This window comes from Branchiostoma floridae, chromosome 8 (assembly GCF_000003815.2).
Source record: "Branchiostoma floridae strain S238N-H82 chromosome 8, Bfl_VNyyK, whole genome shotgun sequence".
Classification (NCBI taxonomy): Eukaryota; Metazoa; Chordata; class Leptocardii; order Amphioxiformes; family Branchiostomatidae; genus Branchiostoma; species Branchiostoma floridae.
This window is the reverse complement of record NC_049986.1, coordinates 24,194,188-24,219,036: the sequence shown is the minus strand read 5'-3', so window position 1 is coordinate 24,219,036 and position 24,849 is coordinate 24,194,188. Positions and strand designations below refer to the sequence as shown.

The 24,849-nt window shown below is 42.4% G+C and overlaps 2 protein-coding genes across 2 annotated transcripts in view; one reads left to right on the top strand and one right to left on the bottom strand.

Moving 5' to 3' along the window:
• The first annotated feature begins 84 nt into the window (after window positions 1-84).
• Window positions 85-9,457, top strand: LOC118421236. The gene is made up of 5 exons (XM_035828433.1): window positions 85-364; window positions 6,337-6,421; window positions 7,113-7,252; window positions 7,771-7,878; window positions 8,352-9,457. The coding sequence occupies exons 2-5, from the start codon at window positions 6,376-6,378 to the stop codon at window positions 8,604-8,606; spliced, it is 549 nt and encodes a 182-aa protein (XP_035684326.1). The 5' UTR covers window positions 85-364; window positions 6,337-6,375; the 3' UTR covers window positions 8,607-9,457.
• Window positions 9,458-10,201: 744 nt separating this feature from the next.
• The window catches only part of LOC118422016 (centrosome-associated protein 350-like), a 47,258-nt gene continuing 32,610 nt past the window's right edge, over window positions 10,202-24,849 (bottom strand). Inside the window, exons 23-33 of the mRNA XM_035829520.1 lie at window positions 21,189-21,349; window positions 20,596-20,748; window positions 19,942-20,111; window positions 19,418-19,557; window positions 18,028-18,595; window positions 17,206-17,453; window positions 16,479-16,584; window positions 15,220-15,983; window positions 14,534-14,873; window positions 13,747-13,900; window positions 10,202-13,104 (exon numbers count right to left, since the gene is read on the bottom strand). Coding sequence (XP_035685413.1) covers window positions 12,520-13,104; window positions 13,747-13,900; window positions 14,534-14,873; window positions 15,220-15,983; window positions 16,479-16,584; window positions 17,206-17,453; window positions 18,028-18,595; window positions 19,418-19,557; window positions 19,942-20,111; window positions 20,596-20,748; window positions 21,189-21,349 — 3,389 coding nt within the window. The 3' untranslated portion in view covers window positions 10,202-12,519. The remainder of the gene's footprint in view (window positions 13,105-13,746; window positions 13,901-14,533; window positions 14,874-15,219; window positions 15,984-16,478; window positions 16,585-17,205; window positions 17,454-18,027; window positions 18,596-19,417; window positions 19,558-19,941; window positions 20,112-20,595; window positions 20,749-21,188; window positions 21,350-24,849) is intronic.

The following is a 24,849-nucleotide window of genomic DNA, read 5'->3' as shown; positions in this document are numbered from 1 at the left end:
GAACTGTTGAGGGGTCCAGGGAAGAACTTATCCCGGTCAGGTTTCAACCCACCTGTTTTCTCCACTTTGGCTCGAACTCTTTTAGAAGTTCTGTTCGCTTTTTTGGAAAACCTATAGATATTCAGTCCTAAGTCTTACACAAATACATTATCCCTCCCGGCCCTCCACCTGTCTATTTGGGCCGTCCCATTTGAGAATCTGCACAAACAACCGTCTGAGCTGGCCCGGGGCAGAACCGGTCCGGTCGGAACGTTTGTCATTCAAATCAGCAGATCCTGTGTGTGTCAGAGAGGGAGGGTGACAGTTCGTACCGTCACCGCAAACAGACGAGAGATCTACACGTCTTAAAATCACACAGAACAAGGTAGGTGGACGTTATGATCCTTCGGGGGTTGTTTTTATATACAAGGCGTTTTTAGAACACCTGGGATGCGGCTAGTGCGCAGGTGGGGCATTTCTTGTAAGGAAGTTGTGTCTTCAGGTGTTACCACCACTCAGGTGTGGCACCTGGACAATTAACCCGCACGGCAAGACAACAACAACATGGGAAATCGTTTGCAGCTAAAGTAGCGTCCTAAACTACTTCAATAACTTGAATATGGGGTTATAATGATCGGTTTCTTAGCTATTGAGACGGTTATAGGAAGATGGCTCTTGTGGGTTGAAAGCTTTGTCAGCACAATGTTGAGTTACGAAGTTGTTTACCCCAAAACTCGCAGAACTTCCCATGCAGATGTGAAACCTTACACGGCCCAAGTAGGCAAAACAGTGGTCCGATTTACGCCTGTAGGGGGGCATCAGTCTTGTCGGAAACACATGGATGGCGTTGTTGAATATATCTACATGTCAGGACCCGGCGTGTTTTCGGCGTAACCGTGTCCACCATTGTTATAACTGGGAGAAACCCGATCCGATGGACAGTCGGTGCGGTTCTCCACGCTCTGCTGAGTGTTTGTACACCGATTGGGTCCGGTCCGCTTTAGACCAGCCTCTAGAAGCAGCCTCTACCAGGCTTTGCAGGTCAATAGAATATATCTGATTCAGAACTTCGGCCAAATAGACAGATAACATGTTAGATCTAGGTCCCAAGCTGCACTCCTCAGTCAGCTGTATTCCTCTGGCATCTGCTCTGGCTAAATTCTACTATTTTCTTGCCTTCCGTTACAGCGTGCAGGTAGACGCTAATGATCTAGACCAGAAGCCGTTTGTTTGTTTGTTTGTGCCTTTACAGCAGTGACTGTAGTTTTGGATGTTATGAAGGAGCACCATCTGATTCAACGGCGATTAGATTGGTTTGGAATAAGTATGTCCTTGATACGTCTAAAGTGACACTGATCATTGTTCAAGTCTGTAAAACAGTCAGTTAAACAAAGGAAATATTCAAGAACAGGATTGTTGCAATATGTAGAAACACACACACGCCGTGGTCACCGTGAGATTTCTTCTGACTCGTATACCCAGATGTTTCTCACTATCCAAACGAGTGCATTACAGCCGATGCAGTTTAAGCATTTGGCTTAAGCCTATTCAGACACAAGATTAAGAACTGCGTAATTATTGAGCCACTCTGACTCACAATAGCGCCGTGAGTTGTATTATAATTTCTCTGGTACGATAACAAGATGGGAGTTGTAACAGCACAAAGCCAGTACTTTAGCTGTTGCACCTGAATCCTGCCTTAGTTTGTCACTAGATTCATCCTAGGTAGGAGACGTCTCCTTGTGGTTATAACGAATTATTAATGGTTTCAATGTGTTTTAGTGGTGTCAATCCGGATTTTAGATCATGGCCAAACCTTTTAGATGTATTTTAAGATTTTAAACGCCTTCGTCAGGGCTATCAGAACAACAACTCAACTGCATGTTTTTTTCAATGAGGCGTAGACTTGACGTAACGTTATGTCCGCCTGATTTGAAAACGATACACACATGCCAACAGTTATAATCCACGTGTGATTCACCTCTAACAGAGTGTGCGCAGAGCAGTTAGTTTAATACAGACTAGCTTATGCAAGTCACGGGTTATTTGCTACAACAGGAAGTATTCAAAACACCATTCAAAGCAGACTTTAATAGAGCGGCGGCGTTTCTTTTTTTGGACCTATTTTCAACATGAGCTTACTAAGTTCTCTATGTCGTCGGAATTTTCAGTACAAGACAAAACTCAGATAGCACGTGTTGAAAATCACGAATCGGCACTAAAAAAATGTCACAGCTCCAGAAGTCTGCGAAGGAGGCTATTAAACCCGGGCATACTGAACTGCATGGACCCAAGTCCGTAAACAACACAGCACCTAGAGGCGAATTCCCGCTAGGAGGTGACATGGCGAATTCTGCTGACCCTGGTGTTTGAAAAAAAAGTTTTGCCGCCATTAACAGGTGTTCGAAGAAACTTACACATACAAAATCTAATATCATCAAATTCGAAATGGTACAGATATGATTAGAGCAATCAGAAACCACAGAGTAGTGATAACCTTCTAGGTCACTCCGTCCTGTACATGCCAGGTAATAAGAAGGTCGCTTCGTTGGAATGTCCAGAAACTAGTTTGTAGGAAACGTACATAAATCAAAATTTTGTTAGTCACCGGCTCTAAGGTGAGGCAAACGTGTGTTTTTCTGATAGTTTCTATAGTTGAATAAATTGGGCGGGGGGGGGGGTCACTGTTTCGGAAGTAAATGGGAATCAAGCTATAGATGACTTTTAAGTTCAAATTAACCCTGATTTAAAATTGGTTCAGTCAGCTTAAAAGTATGCCTTCGTATGTGTGGGTTACATTCTCAATCATTATATCAACTGCAGCTTTATAGAAATAAGGATACAGTCTACACGCCTTTGTGCTAAGATTATGATACAACGTTTTGGAGTAAGGCTTGTAATTTTGTTTTAAAAGAAAATGATGATATAACTGTTACTAGTCATTTGGATGTAGTTTTCTTCGATGATTAAGCATTACCTTCGATTCCGGGTCCTTTGGCTTCAGTGTAAGTAAGACTTCTAGTAAACTTCTAGCAAAGCTGGATTTTATTTCATGCCGGGAAGGGGCTGATTAGAAAACCTGAATTCATATTGAAAATCGCGAATCAGTCCTTGCTCCTTCGCTGCCGTATGTCTGACAAGGAAAATGACGTCACTAACGAACGCAGGGACCTGCATGTTTTCGATTTTGCAATACTTCACGATTTCGTACAAGAAAACGCTGCATGATAACAAAACAGCATGCCTCTGGAAGAGTCCTTGCAGGGTTCTAGCCTCTCACAGGTCACGGTGAGACAGAGCAGCAGGTTCTTTGGATGTGAGTTTAGAGATAGCTAGCCCCTTCGCAGACTTCTAGTAACCCTGACTTCTAGTTGTTGTTGTCCTCTTCCGGCATTAGCGAAACTTAGCCGATGTTTAAAATCTCAAATCAGGTCCCCTCTCCCCCAAAAGTACTAAAAGCCAGTGCTGCTAGAGGTCTGCGAAGGAGGTTACGACATAGTGACGTCATTAACGAACACAAGGAGTCTTATGCCTCCAATCTTAAATAATTCACGATTCAATGCGAGAACTTGTTTGATTATAACAACATTTATGTAAAACAACATCCCTCTGGTATAGTCCTGGTAGGGTGCTAGCCTCTCCCAGGTCACGGTGAGACAGAGTAGAAGGTTGTCGTCATGTAAGTAGCAGTCCCAGCAGGGTTCCATCTTGGGCACACTCCTCATCCATAAATCACATACTACTGGTAAACATCTTCCTATATATAATAGTGTAAGAAAGGGGGCAGATGTTGTGGCCCCGGGTTCTTATTTGGAATTGCTGCCGAGAGTCTAAGACTGAAGGGAAGAACAACACGCAGAGACACAGGCCATTTTCCGCATACACACGGACTGCTTGCTGGAGAGCTACATCCTCATGTCTGCACTCCACGCACGACTCAACCAACTGATGTCTCTCTCTCCCCATCAGCAAGCTTGTCCTGTTTATTCATCCAAATTCACATATTCATACATATTATAGAGGTGACAATGTTTTTGAAGTCCCTTTGTTGTTCAAGATATCAAAGGCTGAGCGACTGCCATCTATCTGTTAGTTCTGTCTATGGCTTTGGTGTGAAACAATTACACCTGGCACTAGAGGAGACGAACGTTCGTTTGCATACGACACTAATCAAAATGCAAATCTCCACACTTCACACTCTTGCTACAGCTCTGTGGCACTAATCAAAACAACAACCTAACTTTTGCCCTACCAAATAATACACAAAAAGTATAAAACACAGTGAAGTTCCTTTTGCCCTACTTACAATAGTCCTGCATGATGAACACGTTTACAACATATGTGAAAAACAAACCATACAGCTAAGGACATATTTTTGTATGCTCGACAAAGTGCAGAAACAGCGTGGTGAATCATGGCAAGTATGAAGTTTACTATCCTTGCTGTAAATTCACATCCACCTGTGCAAAGACACCTGTACAATGTCATAGACCATGACAGAAAGCACGTGAAGAAGTCTTAAAAGACTCATGTGTATTTGCCGTAGCACGAAGATTTAAACACTCCTTTGTGTCTTCTATCTATTCTATCTTGGCAGACTGCAGAAGAAAGCCTTTATAAGTTCACTTGACAGGTTAGATGTTTCATCTGTGTCAGTCTGACTATTATGTGTATTTCCCGCAACAGGAAGATTTAAACACTGCTTTGTGTCATTTCTCTCTTGACAGACTAAAGAAGATAGCCATTTTAAGTTCACTTAACAGGTTAGTAATGGTTAGATGTTTCCTCCGTGCCAGTCTGAGTCTGCCCCCTACCTGACCCCCTCCCCGCTTACATGTCAGACCGGTTTCAAACAGACACAACTGGCGAGTGACGGTTTTGCCCGGGGCGGTGTGGAGAACAATGGGAACTATCAGGTGGTCCGATCTGTGGGAATAATAACTCTGTTTAGACTTCTGCAACCGCCACAAACACACGAGATTCGTTTGAGACTGTGGAGTAAAGTAGGTGAATGTGGTAAGAATGATAATTTGATTTCAGAAAGCACTTGACGTGACGTCAAGATATGGCACACTTACTTAGTAACGATGTCTAAATTGTTGGTTTCCTGACATATCTCTTGGCACCTGGCCAGGTAAAACTTAGCAAGCAGGAGCTTTTTTATGTTAGAGTTGGTTTGCTGTAAGTTCCTGAATATTTGCATAGTTTGTTTTTTTAACGCAAAATACATACACAATAGTGCCGTACTCAAGCTTAGCACAGTGGTATTGTATTCGGCCCGTGATCGAGAGGTCGCCGGTTCGAATCCGCCTACCGTGTTGCCGGTCTTGTGCCCTTGGGAAAGGCACTTTACACGACTTTCCTCACTTTACTCAAGTGAAAAATGAGTCGTCCCTCGGATAGGACGTTAAATGGAGGTCCCGTGTATGGGGAGAGCCATACCCCATGCACGTTAAAGAACCCCCACACGTGCGATGGTGCGGTGTGCGTTGGTGCAAATCCTTCTGTCGGGAGTTGGTGATTCACTTCAAATCACCCGGACGGAGGCCTGGCGAACCTCTGTCTCGTATCAGCCACATGGTGAATTACATCATTCACCCGGACGGGAGACCTGGCGCATCCCCGTCTTGTAATTAGCCTACGAAAGGGTATGCACCCCGTAAGGAGCGGTATAACCCGTCGTGTGTAGACATGTGCGAACATGTCTACATTTGATCACGTCGACCGATGATGACTCAAGCTTATATTTTATTGGCATCACTAACAAATACATTCGGTAACATACACGGGGGGTAAGGGATCGTCATTATTGACATATATGGCAAAGGTGAACGCCATACATAAAACCAATAGTTCAATGTAAATTCAAAAGGATCCTTCTGTGAACATCTCTATCGGTGGGGTCATTTTGGTTGGAAGGTTTTTGGAAGCTGCTGTTGGTAGCCTACGGCCGAAATTCCATCGCGGAACCAAGTGTACATGTACTTGTGTGCGTAGTAGTTAACAGGGGAAATAACAGACGTTTACAGCTAAGAAAACATGACAATGTTTTTTTTTTACAAACTGCATCACAATGTGCTTCTTCTGTTAAGTCGTGTGCCCTTTGTCTACGGTTACAACTCTATAAGTAGTATCACAATGTAACAACTATTGTACTATTGTCACAGAATCGCTCGTACTTTTGCACTGCTGTGTATGGTTGCCTATGGACCGATCACATTTCATCTAGGGTGTAAGTTGTGTAACAGAGTCTGCAACATTTCTCTGTCATGTTAGGTATCCGTTGTGTGGGAACATGCGACTATCGAAGCTGTATAAATAGTTAACCTGCATGTATCTGTTCCCCTGTGCCTACAGTGTGTGTGGTGAGCCGAACTGACCAGACAAACCGAGACCATGGCTGTCAGAATACTCACCCTAACCTGGGCAGTGCTGGTAGTCGGTAAGGCACAATTTATGTAAACAGTTTACAATTCTGAGGTAAAGTTCCAGATGTGGTTTTCAAACCACCTTATATACATACAATTTACAATTGTGACGTAAGAGTCCTACCGTAGTTTTCAAGTTATCTTTTTTAATACCAATATCATCTAATCAATGTAAATATATACAAATATAAATGTCGTCTTTGTATTTATGACCCCAGCATGTGGTATTGTGTTTATTTATTTTATATGACTTTTAAGGTAGAACAATATATTGTACGTATCGTATTCAATTTACTGCATTTCATTATGTGTGGTAGTTACAAATAGCCCTTTCGTGTCGAATCCGGACAATGTTTCAAGAGCCCTTGGTCCACTCGCTTGGCAATTGTGCCGGTCAAAAATTTAGAAATAGAAAGAAAATAAAGATGTAGGCACATGAAAATCGGAAGTTCTGATGCAGTACCACAACGAGCCACCAGATGGGGCCCTAAATCTAATCATGATCGGGGTCCAGATTTACCCGCATATCAAAACAATCCATCCAGAACTAATTGATACCGTCGTCTTTCCCCTATTGACAAAAGGACACACAGCCACACAGAGACCAAAGCAGAACTTTCTAGCGAAGGTAACTTTAGAAATAGAAAGAAAGTAAAGATATAGTCATTCTCTCACTCAATTCATGTACCCATTCTCTCCTCCCAGTCGTCCCATGGACCACATGTACAGCTGCAGATGACCGGCCCAGCAGCGGAGAGATGTACGTGGCACAGGTGCATGCCAGGGTCCGGCGGGCAGCCTGCGATCCCTTCATAGATCCTAACTGTAACACAGAAATCAGCCTGGTGAGAACAGCTTCACGTGTATAACTATAGTTTACCTTTGTCTGCGGGGTAACCTTTATCCGGGTCCGGCGGGCGGCCTGCGATCCCTTCATAAATACTGTAACACAGAAGTCAGCCTGGTGAGAACAGCTACACAACATTATCTTATGTTTAAGGATAACTAGTTCGCCTTTGTCCGTGGGGGGTAGCCGTGGCTTTTGCAAACAGGGTATTTTAGGGATATCGATTCAACAGTCGGTGCAATATTTTCAAAATGATGCAGTTTGCAAACACAGTTCATTGACTTGACATAACCACCTTCATGTTCCTGAATGGTCTATGTTAGATCAACGGATATAGGTTACTCCGCACATAAAAGTGAATTAGTGTTGTATATGTATGTAGTGGTATAAATTGACCAACACTGTCCTGTTTTGAAGGGATTATGTCTGTTACGATGTAAGTCAAAAAAGTCCTCAAAACATTATATTCAGAAGAGGACAGTAACTTACGTTATTTTTTTGTTTGTTTGTTTGCAGAACAGAGAATGTTACAGCTGCGACATGAGCACGGACCCGGAGTGTTACAAGTTCCGCAGCAGACAGACGTCAGGCAAGGCGCAGTGCGACCCGGGAGAGTACTGCTGGGTGAGGGTCTTGTTGACAAGTTTTTCTTTTAACAAAGAAGATGGAAGATGATCAGCTACAGTATTAAAAAGACATTGTACCTTTGCCTAAAAATTGAACTCAGCGAAGTTTTTCGAATGGCATTTCTGTCTTCTTCAGAGACATCATTGGCATGTGGCCTATGCAACGAGTCAGGCATGTCGTATGTGTATTACATGAAGTAGATGTGCCTTGATTTTCTTCCGTTATTCATACATATCCCTACCCTTCTCTATGGAAACGTATGTATATTGAAAAGTAGTAAATACTCAGTTATTTCTTGTGACGTTGAAGAAGAGTGATGGATGTCACTCGAAACTTCTTGAAGTAAATCTCTGTATTTTATCCAGTTGTAGAGATTGACAGATTGTAGTTGAATATTGTTTACCTGTATGTCTAACCTCCATTTATAAACGAATCATAGTTGAAATTTGTTGTTTTTTTGTGGTTGCTAGGTGACGAACAGATTCGACCTGCAGAGGAACGTGTGGACGTTCTACAGCCGCGGCTGCGAGGACCGCACATGCGCACAGTGGCAGAAGTGGGACTGCCAGACCACCAACAACATCCGGGAATGCAGCTTCTGCTGCCGGGAGGACCGCTGCAATGGATTCTGGGGAATCGCCAACGGTGCAGTACAGACGGCGGGCGTCAGGGGGCTCTTCGGCGTAGTCTTAGCGATGATGTCCGCTTTGTATGCTTTGCTGTGAAATATGTTACATCAGCGACAATAATCAGTAAATATTCAATTCACATAATTTTTTTTACATCTAGCGGTGTCTTTTAGGTCAGAACTATTATTCGTCCACTTTCAGCCCAAAGATTTGCTGTAAGTTTCACAATTCGATCAATCTAAAAACATTTTTAAATCTATGCATCTTATTTCTTAAAGAACGTAGTTTTTACGTATGACACAAGAAGTGTTTCTTAAATATGTGCAACAATTTTTTACAGATTAGATTTAACTTTCTTTGTGTATTTCGTAATAATGGGTGTAGGGCTAATTTAGTAGGGTGTAGTCCAAAATATTACTATTATATGTGCAAGGCTTGCTACAATGTAGCATCAGTTGTGTATATATATCCAAGTGTTTTGGGGCTTACCAGTCCACAGGTTACATAAGCGAAGTAGATAGGGTTATTGAAGTTTCTACAGTCAAACCTGGTCTATGTTAATAGAGCCAGATAGTATTTTTGACATGAATATGTTCTCTGTAGCATTTTTTAAAGACTTACACAGACTATACACATTTGATATTGCCGTGAAAATATTTCTACAGGTTGTCATAAGTACTGCAGAATGTCTGCTCTGGACAATGTTGAGGAGTAATATTCCTTAGTGTCTTTCTGTATTCACACTCTATATATTTCTTAATGAGAACCTGTCAAGTATAAATAGAAAGTCAGCCCAAGGAGGTTTTAACCTCCTTGGTCAGCCCCTTGTATCCGTAGTGTCATCCACAATTCTTAAGTTCTAAAAGTTGAAGTCTCTAGCACACATTTGTACTGAATAAGACTGAACCGTTCCATAAATGATAGTAAAGTTTATTTACTGTACGAAACATTTCGTTGTCTTTTTTGCCCTTCTGTTGATTGAATAGCAGCGGAGCTAGATCAGAATGAAAGTTTGAGACATGACAGACACGAAAACACACTCATAAAAAGCCATTGTATACACGCACGTTACAATAACCGTCGTCTGTCGAACACACCCTCACACTCAGGGTTGATAATCACGGCAAAGCCTATGATATCACCCCTGACAACTCAGCCACAGTATTCGGTTATTAGGGGTGCATTGCTTATGAATATTGATGAGCTTGCCCTTATATGGGCAGTCAGCCGTTGGGGATCGGGCGTCGGCATGGTGAGCAAACAAAGCCATGGTAATACGTAACATGATTGGCTGATAGCTTCCCAGCGGCCTTTGCGAGACAGCTTGCGACAACAACAAGCCCAAGAAAGGCCTATTCTCTGATTGGTCGACAGCTTGTTTGTGGCGACAATCATAATAGCCACTGATAGGGCATGGGATAGCAGGGCCCCATAAGGTAATGCCGTTGGGGACCGGGCGTTAGGAGGATGGTCGAACAGTACACACAGTACAACTACGCCGTGGAAGCTTGGCCCTAATAAACTACCCTATCGGATGGGCATGTAAAATTAGCGGCCCCGTCTATTTGAGAACGTCATGTGTTAATTCAAAAACTCTACACATAAAAGAACTCAACACACTTTCCAAATAAAGATATCTGCTCTACCTTGATACAGTGAAAGTAGCAATGAGAAGACACCACACATAAGAATACATAACACTATGTACACAATTTTATTCCAGTTCACAACGTATTCCATACTTTCATAAAATCTGTACAAAAATCTCACATTTTCTTCGTCAGAAAAATTATACATTTTTCTTGCGCGACAAACCACAGAGCGTTTTTACCTAAACATTTCATCAAAGTACTACAACTCTTCCACAGTTATAACGTAGGACCAACCAAAAACACACCTAAACTTTTCACTGTAGGTCAAGTACTCAAAAGCAGGTTGAAAGCAACAATCAAAACAACCTAAAGCTGCCTTTCAATAATACACACTATCTGCAACCCTTTCTGTCATTCATGTACATGTATCTCACACCGATTGCCATAGAATAAAAATTTTGCTCATAACATTGCGAAAACTGATAATTCCAGAATGTTATCAGTCAAATAAAGTTTGTGTTACTTTTCATGTGTACCACATAAAAGACAACAGTGATTCACACTAATATCTAAAAGTATACAAAAATGAGACTGGTCTATTCCTTCACCATGATTCAAATAATGATGGGGAAATAATTGTCCATTCCAAGAAAAATAGAGAACAAGAAAAAGAGAAAGCAAAAGGATGATAAACTAAATCTGGGAACCACAAAAAACCTTAATAACTTTGCCTTAACAACACTTTAGATGTACATTTTCCACAGACGTTATGCACAATGTTCAGTAAGAGATGCTGTATTTACAGTATCATTGCTCACAATGGTTGGTCCCGTAGCTGACAAAAACCTTATCATACAAACCTCTGCACATTTCGTATTTACAGGAAAAATATATGTACCTATATCAACTTCCGGTTGACCTGGGAAAAGACGCTTTGACAATTAAGCAAAGCTCTTCCACTTTCAGGATGGAACTTTTGATCTTCAAGAAATACACAAGTCTATCTATAGATATGACACCATATGCTCAGATATGCATCCACAAGAAACAGGCGAGGGATTTAAGAAACTGCCTCAACCATGCCACAAAAAGATTTTTTAAAGAGTAGGGCACACCGAAGCTACTAGTCTGCCTTGCTGCAAAGTTAAGTTTTTCCACACTATCAAATCAAGCATGTAATATCTAGCTTCATACATTACACTTACAGTAGCTCACAGTACATGTAGAACAATGGACAAAAATCTTCAACCTTACTCAAATCAAAAAAAGAAATCGTCTTGATGGTACAAATCTTGACAACAACTTGTGTAATACTTTCATTTAGTCTATCGTCTCTATTTTCATGTCTGATACCAAAAGAGCAAAGTAATTATAGCTTTACCAAAACTCGAAGAATAGAAAGAATAGAAAGCACAAAGTTGCTGTGATCTGGGTGAAAGACTTGTATCTCTCCTGTAGCTTTCAAGACATCATTACAATACTTCACCTGGACATTTGTCTGGAGAGGAGGTACTTCCAAATCTTTTTTTACCTCATGGAGAAGAGAATCTTCTCAAAGATTTGCATGCCAGCCCGCCTTCCTTTGGGAGATGTCGCTCACCAACTGGACTGTAGTTGTCGAGACATCTTTACATTATTTCTTCACCTTGACATTTGCCTGGAGGGTAGTTAAGGTTACTTCAAAAACGTCATTGTGGAGAGAATCTTCTCAAAGATTTGCATGAGACCCCGCCTTCCTTAAGGAAATATCGCTCACCAACTGGACTGTTTCAGTCAACAAGTTCTCAAAGATGGAGTCGCTGAGCTGAAGTTTTCCAGCTATCTACCCTGACATTTGCCAGGAGAGTAGTAGGTAACTTCGAAAACATCATGGAGAGTTCCTTCTCAAAGATTTGCATGAGAGCCTGCCTTCCTTAAAGAAATATCGCTCACCAACTGGACCGTTTCAGTCAACAAGTTCTCAAAGATGGAGTCGCTGAGCTGAAGTTTTCCAGCTATCTACCCTGACATTTGCCTGGAGAGTAGTAGGTAACTTCAAAAACGTCATGGAGAGTTCCTTCTCAAAGATTTGCATGAGAGCCTGCTTTCCTTAAAGAAATATCGCTGACCAACTGGACCGTTTCAGTCAACAAGTTCTCGAAGATGGAGTCACTGACCTGGAGTTTTCCAGCTATTTACCCTGACATTTGCCTGGAGAGTAGTAGGTAACTTCGAAAACGTCATGGAGAGTTCCTTCTCAAAGATTTGCATGAGACCCCGCTTTCCTTAAAGAAATATCGCTGACCAACTGGACCGTTTCAGTCAACAAGTTCTCAAAGATGGGGTCGCTGAGCTGAAGTTTTCCAGCTATTTACCCTGACATTTGCCTGGAGAGTAGTTAAGGTTACTTCAAAAACGTCATTGTGGAGAGAATCTTCTCAAAGATTTGCATGAGAGCCTGCCTTCCTTAAGGAAATATCGCTGACCAACTGGACAGTCTCAGTCAACAAGTTCTCGAAGATGGAGTCGCTAAGCTGGAGTTTCACGGCAAGTTCATCATCGTCGTAGTTTACCCACTCGGGCTCCTCTGTTGCCAGCTCCTCGATCAGAATCTCGTCCACCTGATCCTTCTTCTTCCGCCCCATCTTTAAGAACTTGGTGGTGTGCTGCAGCTTCCTGGAAGGCTGCAACCCGAGGAGAACCAAGACGCGGTGTTCGATGACTCCGGTTAGTTCGTCCAGCCCGCCCGGGGGCCGCCGCCGGAAGTGCTTACGCTGCGATTTCTTCGCCTTCATCCAAACGGGCGGCGTTTCGACATTGTCTTCCGCGTAGATGTCCTTAAAGATCTCCCCGCTCAGGTCGAAGATGATCTTCTTGTAGCTGCGCTTGCTGAGGCTCTCCACGTCCTTCCCGGGGGTGTCGTTGCTGAGGAGGTCGCGCGGGGTCGCGATGGGCGCCAGGTCGTCCCCGTACTCCCGATTGTTGTAGAAGACCTGGACGGAAGACTTCACCAGGCTCTGCACCTACAAAACACAACATATGAATCGGGGATTTTATTTCGCGGTAGCGGGAAAATGGACTTTTTGCGGTGGTTTTAATTTCGCGGTAGCACCATGCACTGTAGTCTCTTATTACTGTTATGGAAAAATGTTTGCAGTGGTTTTGAATTCGCAGTGAAGCGGCCGCCGCGAAAACTGCGAACATTGATCCACCGCGAACATTTCTGCATTTACAGTAATAATGAATTTATGCTAATTGATTGATTGACATTAGGCCACACCAATTTCATTTGTTGTTTCTCGAATTTTTTCAGAAAAAAAAAATTGGGTCGGTCGGTCGAAAAAAAAGAAAACTTTTGCAAAAATTCAAGGGTAGGAGAGATTGAGGGGCTTACTCAAGTTACACAGCAGAAATAGTGAATAGTGTGCAATAATCCCGGGTCGGGAAATCCGAAGTACAACAAATAAAATTTGTATGGCCTTACATGTGTTATTCATTGTATTGTATAATATGCTATGTTTGATGATGCTAAATTGACTGATCGACAATATATGTGTAATTTATTGTTCTGTATTTTATTGGAATGTGTACATGTAGAGGACTCCAAGAAGAATAGTATTCAACTAATGAAGATTCCTAATAAATAAACAAACAAACAAACGAACCTCTTCCTTGTTGTGCGGGATGGCGAAGAACAGGTCGTCGGTGACCTTCTGAAGGTCGAGCTTGGTGAGGGACGTCCTCGCGGACTGCTGAGGCTCCTGGGTCTCACCTGGAGACGTGTGCCTTTTGGAGGCCCCCTGGCCCTTCTGGGCACCCCTGGGGTGGAAGGATATACATGTAAGGATTGTGTAGCAAATATGCAGCATGTTCCACAGCATGTCTCACAGATACACACACACACACAAATAGTTACAGGTTCTGAATCATATGACTCCATAAATAACAAACATATACAGAGAAGTATTATTATGTAAACATGTTATTTCTAAAATCACAATTATCCAGTTGATTAAGTAATTGCTATTTGGCATATCTTATAACTCTGACTTTGACTGATGTCTAACCGTCATCAACATAAACGTGACTGTTATTGTGAAAGTATTTTGGAGCTTACAGATGCAATACTTACTTAAAACAATTAAAACTCGTCAAGGATTCAATGGTGGACAAAAATCAAGCTTCGTACAATCTTCAATTTTAAGCCATTTTACAAACACAACACACTCATTTAGTAGGCAAATTCTCAAAGCCTGTCACCAAAAGCAGTTACTCAAGCAACTGGATATTATTTTGGGAACAGCTGGTTTGACGAAAGACGCCAGATGGTTGTCTGAAATGGCTGACCGTTTCCAAAATCATATCCAGTTGCTTGTAATGAGCAACTACTTTCTGGTGTATCTTATTACCTATATCTACCTACAGTAATTGTAAAACTGTTAAACATGTTACCTGTTGCCAAGCCCAAATATTCCGTCCTCTTCGAACCAGGTCTGGTCGGTGCTGAGGATGTCATCCAGCTGTGCCTGAAACTCGTCAAGTTTCTCCCCGAACACGGGCGACCCCGGCCGGGGGTGGAGCTCAACCGGGGAGTTCGGCCTGGGGACAGGCTCCTGGGGACTACTCGGGAGCTGGAGTTCGTTTAACTCATCGTCAAGACTATCGTCTTGGTCTCTCGTCTCGGGGAACTCCTGAGAAGGTCTTGTGACGTCAAGACGACGTCCACTGGAAGAAGTCCCTAGTTTCTGTTTCCTGATCTTGAGAATCTCTGAGATGGCATCTGTGAAGAGACCTGTTACAAAAAGAGAAGCAAACCATACATAATAAGATTGTTAGATAGTAGAATGAAAAATGACACAATAGATATGGGCATGTAATGTAACGTTTTACAGTTGTATTATAAGGACAATGTTGTAATTCATGGAAAACCTAAAGTAATATATATTTGCTATTTGACAGTTTCATAGAATAACAAACATTCTCAAGTAAAATGTGGAAGTACATGTACGTTCTATATATGTATACAAAACAATTAGGATTTATGTTTTATTATATCATTTATTTGGTACAACAAGGCGAAATTCAGCCCTGCTAAACTCTTATTATTGTCAGTAATAAAATATGATTGATTGACTGACCTGAGACGAGCGACTCCGAGAACTTCTCCGCCTGCTGCCTGGGTGTGACCTCGGGGCTGGTCTCCGGAGCGGAGGGAGGCGGCTGCTCCGCCCGTCTCTGCTGGATCTCATGTTCTCTCAGGAGCAGGTCCAGGAGAGGAGTGTGGGGCTTCTCCCGTGGGGAGGACGTCGGAGTCTTGTCGTTCAACTCCTCAGCTTCCGCCTGCCGACTTTCCGCAAGGTTCGTGATGCAGGACAGCGAGTCTTGGAGAACCATCGAGGCAAGGTTGTCCGTGATGTCCTCAACGAGCTTGTCTTTCTTTTCTTCCGAGGAGTCTTTTGGTAGGTCTGAGGCGTCTCGAGGAGTGTCCGCGAGATCCTTGGCGCCCCGGGGAGAGTCTTCCGGAGTTTCCAGCGCGAATGACTCGACAGCGGCTGCCGCAGAACTGATGGCTTTCTCCAGCTCGCTGTCGCTGCTGTGGAGAGAGATCTGCTCCAAATCCGCCTCCTCATCCTTCTGAGACTTCTCCCGGGATTCTGGGATCGACCTTGGGGTCTCAAAGTCGTCTGAGTAAGTCCTTTCTCTCCTTGGAGTGATGTCTTTCTCGCTTTCTGCGAAGTCGAGCTTCAGCCGGGGTGTGTCCGCATCAGAGTCGGTGCGTTCCGTCGCCTCTGGGATCTCCTCTGCCACTGACTCCTCTCGCTCCGAAGTGTACTCCTCCAGAGCAGGCCTCAGGTTCTCTGCTGTGACGAACACACCGCGGTCCGGCTCGCACGAGAAATACCTATGATTAACGTAGAAGGCAATCATCAATGGCCATCCAGAGTATACATTCAACAGCTTTCAGAGGGCTTCTGAAAGTTACAGCTATCCCAACCTAATCTATCTTTAAAACTGCCACTTGCATGCCACATGAATGTGGAAAGGGCAAGTTTACATAATCATAATACTAACATGTGGAACTTTTGGCCACACTCTATAAAGACTTGTAAATCCATGTCAGTTTTTATCTATCTATTTATCAATCTTGTAAGGTGGTCCCTTTAGTTGTCAACAACTGGTTTCCAAGGGAGCCCTGCGAGTTTTCATTCTTTTTATCATCATAATCTATTTTCATAGATCATAAATCTATAAATTTGCTTGTTTCTATGCAACTGAACGCACTTCAAGTTGGATGCTCCTTTATGTTATTTGTGGCCCTTCTGCAAAGTAGTGGGTTGGACTTCTCTGGTTGATGATCTTAACAAAAATAGAAATATAAAATAAATCAAACAAGTACCTCATCCCGTCTCGGGAACCGTCGTTGTCTCCTATCGCTTTCCGTAGCTCCACCCCGGCCCACATGCCCGGTGCAAACGACGTGGGGCCCTTGAAGCGCAGTACTCCTGCAGTAGTGGTAAAAGAATGGTTGGATAAAAGGAAAGGGATGTAGATTTAGCGCACGGAAGATCTGTCGGTGGTGACAAAGAGGACATATGCTATGTACAGTATTTATTACAGGTTCATTGTACCGGGGAAGTGCTCCCAGCTCTTTTCGCCAAGTACAGTGAACCACGGTTTAGGGTCCCGTCCTAAGGACAGCAACCCTTTCCAGTAGTGTGCATGTGAGCAACACAGCTGGAATCGGACTCACAGCTTCTAGTTCCAGAGGCAGGGCTGCTAACCACTAGACTATGCACGCACGTGGTTTATAATTATTTAATGTCCAGCCCAGAGGCCAAATGATTAGGATTGTTAACATTGTTCAAATTTGCAAACAAGAAAATAACAACTAGACATCTAAAAATCAATTACGTTGGCAACTAATTATTTTTTCCATCAAAACATTAAGTATACAGATTTTTGTTTACACATGAAAAATTGTAAATCATCTACAGTCAAACTTGTCTAAGCAACAGAGGACACATTGAAACAGTCAACAATGTATGCCACCTACAGATACATGTATATCAAGATTATAACCTCAAATCATTTTCTAGATACATATCTCGACTTTGAATTCCCACCTGCTTTGTCCCCATCCACGATGACATTATCCCCGAGTCGGTACTCTGCCAACGGGTCTACGATGATTGGCGTACTGGTGTCAATCTCGGCGCGACGATCGCGAGGCGTGGGGGTTTCCGCCGGCGATGCGACCGGAGTCCTTTCCTCGTCGCTGTCTGCCGTTTCCGTGGTTTTGCTGGGTGTGGCGGGACCCACCTCGCCCTTCAGGTCGATGAAGAGTTCATGGCGGGACTGGGAACTGGCGGTGCTGAAAAAATTAAATACATCCATCAAAACAAATCTTTAAATGGGAGATAAAAAATCTATCATTTTTTTCACAGGATGAGATAACTTGGAATGTCAGTTTCTGATTTCCAGATAATCCAAGTGACACAGTAACAACTGGGAACTGGCCGTGCTGAAAAAAATAAAAATACTGTCATCCATTAACTACTGTAACAGAAAAACATCATCTTTATAGGGAGATTCTGAAATAAAATCACTTTTTCAAACAGGCTAAAATGCTATTATAATAGTGATTGGGAATGTCAGTTTCTGATTTCTAGTAACCTAAATCCAGATAACCCAGGTGACACGGTAACATATTCTCTAACCCCAATAAAAAAAGTCAAAGGTAAAAGGTTGCGCCCATCTCAGTTTCAAAAGCCCTGGCCAAACAACTTTGTGCAGTAACTACATGTACAGCAGGGGGCTAGCTGTGTTCAACTATACTCCTAAAAGCTGATTGCTAAGCAGATAAAGCAGCAGGTGCCATTTTGAAGTGTTTGGCAGGCCTTGGCCGGGGATCGAACTCACGACCTATCAAACGCAACCCTCATTACCTGCGTCCTGATTGGCTGCTCTTCTGGCTGAAGTGTTCGCTGATTTCCTCCTCGCTGGTGACACTTGGGCTCCGGTCGGACCGGCTACGGTAGCTCCGCTGCGAACCCTCGAAATCATCGCTGTAGCTCTGATCCGACTTTTCGCTTACTGTCCGTGTTCTCTGAGAATTACGTGACGCTGTGGAGTAGGATGTGTACGATCGGTCGCTCTTCTGCGAAGAATCGCTTTCCGGTTCCTCTTCGACGACAGGCTTCTTTGCCACTTGATGTTGTTGCTGTTGCATTCGCCGCGCCTTTTCCTCCTGCTCTTTCGCGAGCTTCGGAGACTCGACGTGTTTCACCCGCGGGGACAGCTCTGAACCTTCCGATCTTGCCGTCCGCGCAGAGCTGGGCTCGGTGGGAATCTCCTCAGCGATGGAGGATGCCGTGGACCTGGTGTCGCGAGGGGATTTCTCCGCAGGCTCCAGTTTGCTGAGCTCCAGGTGGATCCCCTCAAGTCTCCTGGGGCGGGTGTCTTCCAGCTTCTCAGGGCGGGTGGGGGAGGGCAGGGGGCTGATGATTCTCTTCTCTGGAGGGTGGGAGTTAGAGGAATGGAAGAACAATATGTAAGTGTCCATCAAGTAACACCACACTTTAGTTTGGTTTAAGTTACAATCAGTCATTCAGTACAATCAACTGGGGGTTGAAGATTCTCTTCTCTGGGGGGGAGAACAGACAGGCAAGAAGAATGAGTCTTGAGAATCAGGTATAAATTTCATTACAGGTGCACAATATGCACAGCCAAACTTACATGTACGAATAACTGTGTGTAAGAACTACCTCCCCATTGTGGCCACTGCATAGTGGTCAGATTCATGTGCAACTTTACAATCTGATCATGAGTGTTGATAGAATCATGCTGCTTTAATTTTTCCACATGAATCAAAATTTAGATCTAAACATTCCACTGATGTTGTAAAAATAAAAAATTGTATCTTAGAGAGAGCCTATCTATCAGTCTATCTAGATCTCATCTGTTTCCTGCCTTTGGGCAGATGATATTATGAAGCATGTACAGAAAATTTGTGTCTGCCTACAAATGATTGTGTACAGCATACATCTTGGTAGTGTACACTCAAGAGTGGTTAAAGCAGACATTTAGCCACCAGAGAAGTTTGGGTTGAATAGAAAGATACTTCTAAGTCTTTTTATGATTAATATGAAGCAGGTAGAGAAAACTTGTCGCTGCAGTAAAACCTGTCTTTACACACCGCTCAAGATAAAATGGTCATAGCAGACATATAGCCACCATGGACAGGATTCCTAATGTTTGGGTTGAATAGAAAGATACTACTAGTACTAAGTGCAGCTCTGAAAGTTTCTTTTGCCGGAGAGCAGGTTTGAGTTGTACCTTCTGCCGGGGACCGGGGTGTCGGCTGTACGCTCGCCGGCGTGGGCATGATGGAGTCAGTGTGGTCCTTCTGTGCAGACTCCTCCTCGAAACTCGACTTGCTCGACCGGCTGCTCTCCGATTCGCTGCGCTGCTTCCACCTATTGTCAAACGTATGTAGATATAAGAACTCTCTGATACCATACTCTTTAGTACACTTACCGAACAAGTGATTACTCCCACCGAACTGAGCACTGCTCCTGACATGTACATGAATATTACCCTCACGGCTGGTATGATAACATGCTTATAAATATAAAAATATTTTCATGTGACAACTTGATTATTTCACTGAATATAATTCTTTTTAGAATGAAGAATACCCTTCAATATTCCTGTGCAGAATTGCTTGCAAATGTATGTTTTTTTAAAGTTTTGATATCGTGAACGGATTTTATTACAGCTGTCTTTAATGTATGTAAATGTCTGCGCAATTCAGCCAATCAGCTTTAATGTTGTACATCTTGAAAAAGAACTTGTCAAACCTGGTGAGATCTGATTGGCTGCGGGGGCTGATGTCGGGTGGAGTCTTCAGTCTCCGTGGCGACTCCGTCGCCGGGCGTGTCTGCTTGATCTGTGGCTTGACAACGTTCTCAACTTCTCTCTGCTCACGCTCGAGATCCTCTGTCGTCTTCTTAATGAACATGTCATAAGCCTATAAACACAGAAAAACACAAATTCAGGTAAAGTAAATTTTAGTATACATGTATATTAAATACTATATTCAATGGAGATGTTTTTAGTCTCAAAATGCCTTAGTTAACCTTTTTTTTATGTTAATTCATTAAGTTTTTCTCCATCTTAAGTCATGACTGTAAGTGTAAAACATAAAAACTGAAGACAAATATGAATTATCATAACATTTAAATTGGACAGTAGAAATTTAAGGGTAGACAACTTAGTCTCCCTCTATGTGTACATAGTTTTATTTGTTGAGAGAAAGAATGCATGATGCACATGGTACATACTGTATCTCAGAGAAGATTTACTCCTTCAAGAGTAGTGAACGGAAAGTCTTACATTTATGTACAAAACGTACATGACACTGTACATGTAAGGCAAATGATGCAAAAGCTTGGTCTACACTGACAAAAACAAAAGGTAAGAACCAGCTGGCCATGCCCAGGGTCTTGGCTCACCCACAGGCTTACAAGGAAGTGTGAGAAAAGAAAGACAAAGGCAGGTTTCCTATTGTGTAGGGTCTCTTCCTTTACAAGCTCAGCTGGCCCACAGTCCCACATGGCCCATTCACTGATTTCATGGGTCTCGGGGGTACAGTGGTGCACGTGTGACTCGCATAGACAAGTACAAGTGTGGGTAACATTCCATCAGACCCAGAAGCACTATACAGTTATTACTCACAACTAAATTCAAGAAAACTTTACCCAATTTTAGTAGCACACAGGAATATAGAGATGATACAATATTGGACAGCAAATTTTGGGTAGAAAGCTATAGGATAGAAACATGTCAACTAAACACAAAATACAACCATACACAATCATTTTGCTAAAAGAGTGTAAGAGTATAAAGACCATATGGCCTTCTCTTGGGAAATGACAGAAAAAAACTTTATTGTTGCAAAGAAAACTTGAGCCCTTATAGTTCCTTAGTGAGAAAAAACATGAGAAGAGGGGATTCAACAGTTGGTAGGAAAACTTGTTGTGTGTGTATATACTTTCTTTACTTTCTTTACGAGGAGAAAAATGAAAAGACTGAGAGTGTTATTCACCTCCAGCTGTTTCCTCAAGGCTTCCTCCCGCGCTTTCAGCTTCTCCCGTGTCCGTCGTTTCGCCTCCTTCTTAAGACGCTCTGCCACCATCTTCCGCTGCTTGAGTTCCTGGTTCAGCGCTCGGATCCGTCCCTCGATGTCGCTCTGGTCTGAAGCTGTCTCTGCGGATCACACGGAAGATCTCTCACTCAGATCAAACAGGGGATCGTCACACAAGTTCATGGTTTCTTCTCTCAGTATGATCACACAAGTTTAGTCTCAGAAGTTCATTTTCCAACAGTATAGGAATTCTTTTGTTTCGCCTTTTGCTGTCTCTATACGCCTATTGCTGTCCCTGTATGACATCCTTAATGTTGCTTTTGTCTGATGCTGTCTTTGCTGATCACACGGAAAATCTCTCAGTCAGATCAAACAGTGGATCGTCACACGGGTTCAAGGTTACTTTCAAGGGTTAGGAATTCTTTTGTCGAGCCTACCATTGGTCCTAGAGTAAACCCATTGATACCGATTAAACCTATATTGTACATGTAGATCCATAATGTTAATTTTGCCAGAACTTGTCTTTGCGGATCACACGGAAGATCTCTCAGTCAGATCAAACAGAGGATCGTCACACAAGTTCAAGGTCACTTCCAAAGAGTCAGAATTCTTCTTTCATTAGCTTAATGTATGATGCCAACACATAGATGGTTGCTTTCAAATAATTTGGTCCGACACTGTCTATGCGGATCACATGGAAAACCTCTCAGTAAGATCACACATCTCTAGTCTCTGACATTTATTTTCCAACAGCTGTTTTCTAAGGAATTCTTTTGTTCAGCCTTTTGTAGTCCCAGCCTATACGCAATGACTACACTGAGATCCTTAATGTTGCTTTCCTAGGACACTGTCTCTGTAGATCACACGGAAGATCCCTCACTCAGATCAAACGTCACATAAGTTCATGGTCAAGTTCCAAAGGTATGGAATTCTTGTCAACCCTTTCCAGCCCCTACATCAGGGCTCGAAATACACTTTTCAGTCAACTTGCACCTGTGCAAGTTAAGCCAAAGGTAACTTGCACCAAAAGAAACTTACTTGCACAACCCAAAATAGTGAACTGTTAACCCCTTATCTCCTCTTCTGAAAATTTTCAAATGTACGTGAGTAAATGGGGATACATACCGGGAAAGACCACATGTTTGGATATTTGTAGCGTAGCATATTTTATTTTTGGTTTGAAATTGTACAAACTGTTTCATAAAAACAGTGAATTTAGGCTCAATTAAAGACAATTCAATGTCTACAACTCAATAAGATCCATAGATTTCTTCTGGACTCTTCGAGTGACATCCATCACAGTATTCTTAAGCATCTCCAGAATGAAGTGGTAGAACAACTCAATATAATACATATAACTGGAAAAACCAGTTGAACATATTAAAGTCCCTAATTAGTATGCAAATGTAACTCATATGCAAATCAAGGTAAGACAGCACCATAGGAATCATTAGCATTGTAGAGATGGATTTGTCTAAAAAAAATAGTTTACCTGGATGTCTAACGGTCTCTAACCAAATTTAGACATAACAAATTTAGGCTTTTTTTATTCAGTGTTATTTTCTTTTACCTTTCAATGACAGACAATATTCTTGGTGTGTGTAAGCTTTTTCTAATGTCAGGTATTAGAGGACAAAAGTAACTTGCACTGGTGCAAGTTTGGTCTAAACTTACTTGCACCACACCAATTTTACTTGCACAAACTTGCATATGCATGTGGTATTTCGAGCCCTGCCCTACATCCAATAACATCTATCACCAGTCAGTTCAAATCTGGAAGTACATTTTCCGTTTTGATCGCAGCCAATGTTGAAATCCTATTTTTTCAACTTTTTTCTTCCTGGACATATATCAAAGTTTTACATACCATTGGAAAGCTCATGTTATCCTGAGTATCAGGCTACTTTTTTAGTGTCCTAACGTACAAATTTCTTGAGATATTTGACTTTAAAAATTGCTTTTCCCGCGGTCTAAACATAAGTTCCCGCAGGAAATTCTTGTTCCCGCGGGACTGAGCAGGTTGTTCCTTCGGGTTTCAAAGCTTACCCCGATTGCAGACCGCATACAATTACCACCATGAAAATCACTGAATTAATTAGAATCACACCTGGTTAGCTTGTGTAATTAGCACGTGTATGACCAATTCAGTATATCTAGGAGAGGCCGACGGGATGAACAGGAAATCCTCGGGACCTGTCCCCCAACAGAAGCTGATTTTTCTGCATCATGAGCTAGCTGACTCAAAAGAAGGCATTGCTTGACTTCAACGCTCAATATAGACATAACAAATGTCATCTTTGAAAGGATAGCACTGTACGGGGTCCAATATACGTGTTTGTTTTGTTTTGTTTTTTCAATCACACAAGGCTTTGGCCATTATATTCTCTCTCCATGGTTTGTAACATAACATTGAGGTGCCTGAGTTGGCTCAGTTGGTGTACAGTTTTTCCTGACATCAGGGTGGAGATGTTGAGACAGTTTAATTTGCTTTGATTGTTATTAACCTTTAGCCCATTTGGGCTAATCTTCCAAGATTCAAAACAATCAACATTACTATACAACATACATTTTACAAAATCAATCAACAATCAAAGTATTTACAATAGAGCATAGTGTCTCAGGTCAAAGGTCTTAGAGATACAATGTTTGAGATGGCTTGTCTAAAACTGGACAATGTACGGACAATTGACTTATTGTCAGATGGCAATGAGTCCCAGAGTAGAATTGCTTGGTACAGGAAGGTACGTTTTATAATGTTTTAGGTTTGGGTAGTCGAAAGTTGTTGGATGCAGAAAATGTAGTGTTGTACATGTGGGATGAATTTAATTTAACTGGTCTGAAGGAATTGTACACATTTTGTGGTTCGTGGCTAATGAGGGTTTTGAAGAACATTTTATCAGAGTAATTAAAGAGAATTTTTTGAAAAACTTGTCAAAAATGTTGAAAATGTTGGACCTCTGCAGGTCTCCCTCACACATCTCTGAGAGGTGTGAGGAAAGGCGTGAAAGGCGTGAATAAATTTGTCATGATATGGACCGTTCGGGTCATGATATGGGCCGTTCGGGTCCATATAATGGACCGATGGTTTCACAGTCAGAAAGGATTTGGATTGATGATTATAAGGCACACTTCAATCCCCTTAGACTGTTGACTGTAAAACAGTCATTGCTTCTGGGGTAGTATTAGACCAAGGAGGTTTGTTTTTACCCAGCTGGGGGTATTAGCCTTGAAAAGGCCATGACAACATGCAATTTTGTCTCCTTTTTGCCTTTTAGTGACTTACTACAGTCATGTTTATCATAATTTGTCTTATGTCGCCAATCCAAAGTTAGCAACAATAGCAACTGAGACAAAATCTGACAAAATAGAAAGCCCAACAAAATCGTCTGCTTGGAGAGTATGGATTTCTTTATAGTCTGTGTCTATTTGCTGGAAGTAGTAATATTCATATCTGGTGGAGCACTGGTCAAATTCCGGTGTTTTGCAGTTAGAAGTGATGTGCTGCCCCGGGTGCCTCTAAAGACTCTGGGTCTGCATGGCGGGTTGTGACAACGAGTTATGCTGAATTCAGAAGAACACCATACGCATTACGCTAAATAAAGGAAGGCAATTATGATGAATT

What these genes read in the sequence shown, in the direction of transcription:
- LOC118421236 (XM_035828433.1), top strand. Translation starts at nt 6,376, where the DNA reads ATGGCTGTCAGAATACTCACCCTAACCTGGGCAGTGCTGGTAGTCG. An exon ending in GTAACACAGAAATCAGCCTG is followed by an intron (nt 7,253 to 7,770) that starts GTGAGAACAGCT and finishes GTTTGTTTGCAG; the next exon opens with AACAGAGAATGTTACAGCTG. An exon ending in ACCCGGGAGAGTACTGCTGG is followed by an intron (nt 7,879 to 8,351) that starts GTGAGGGTCTTG and finishes TGTGGTTGCTAG; the next exon opens with GTGACGAACAGATTCGACCT.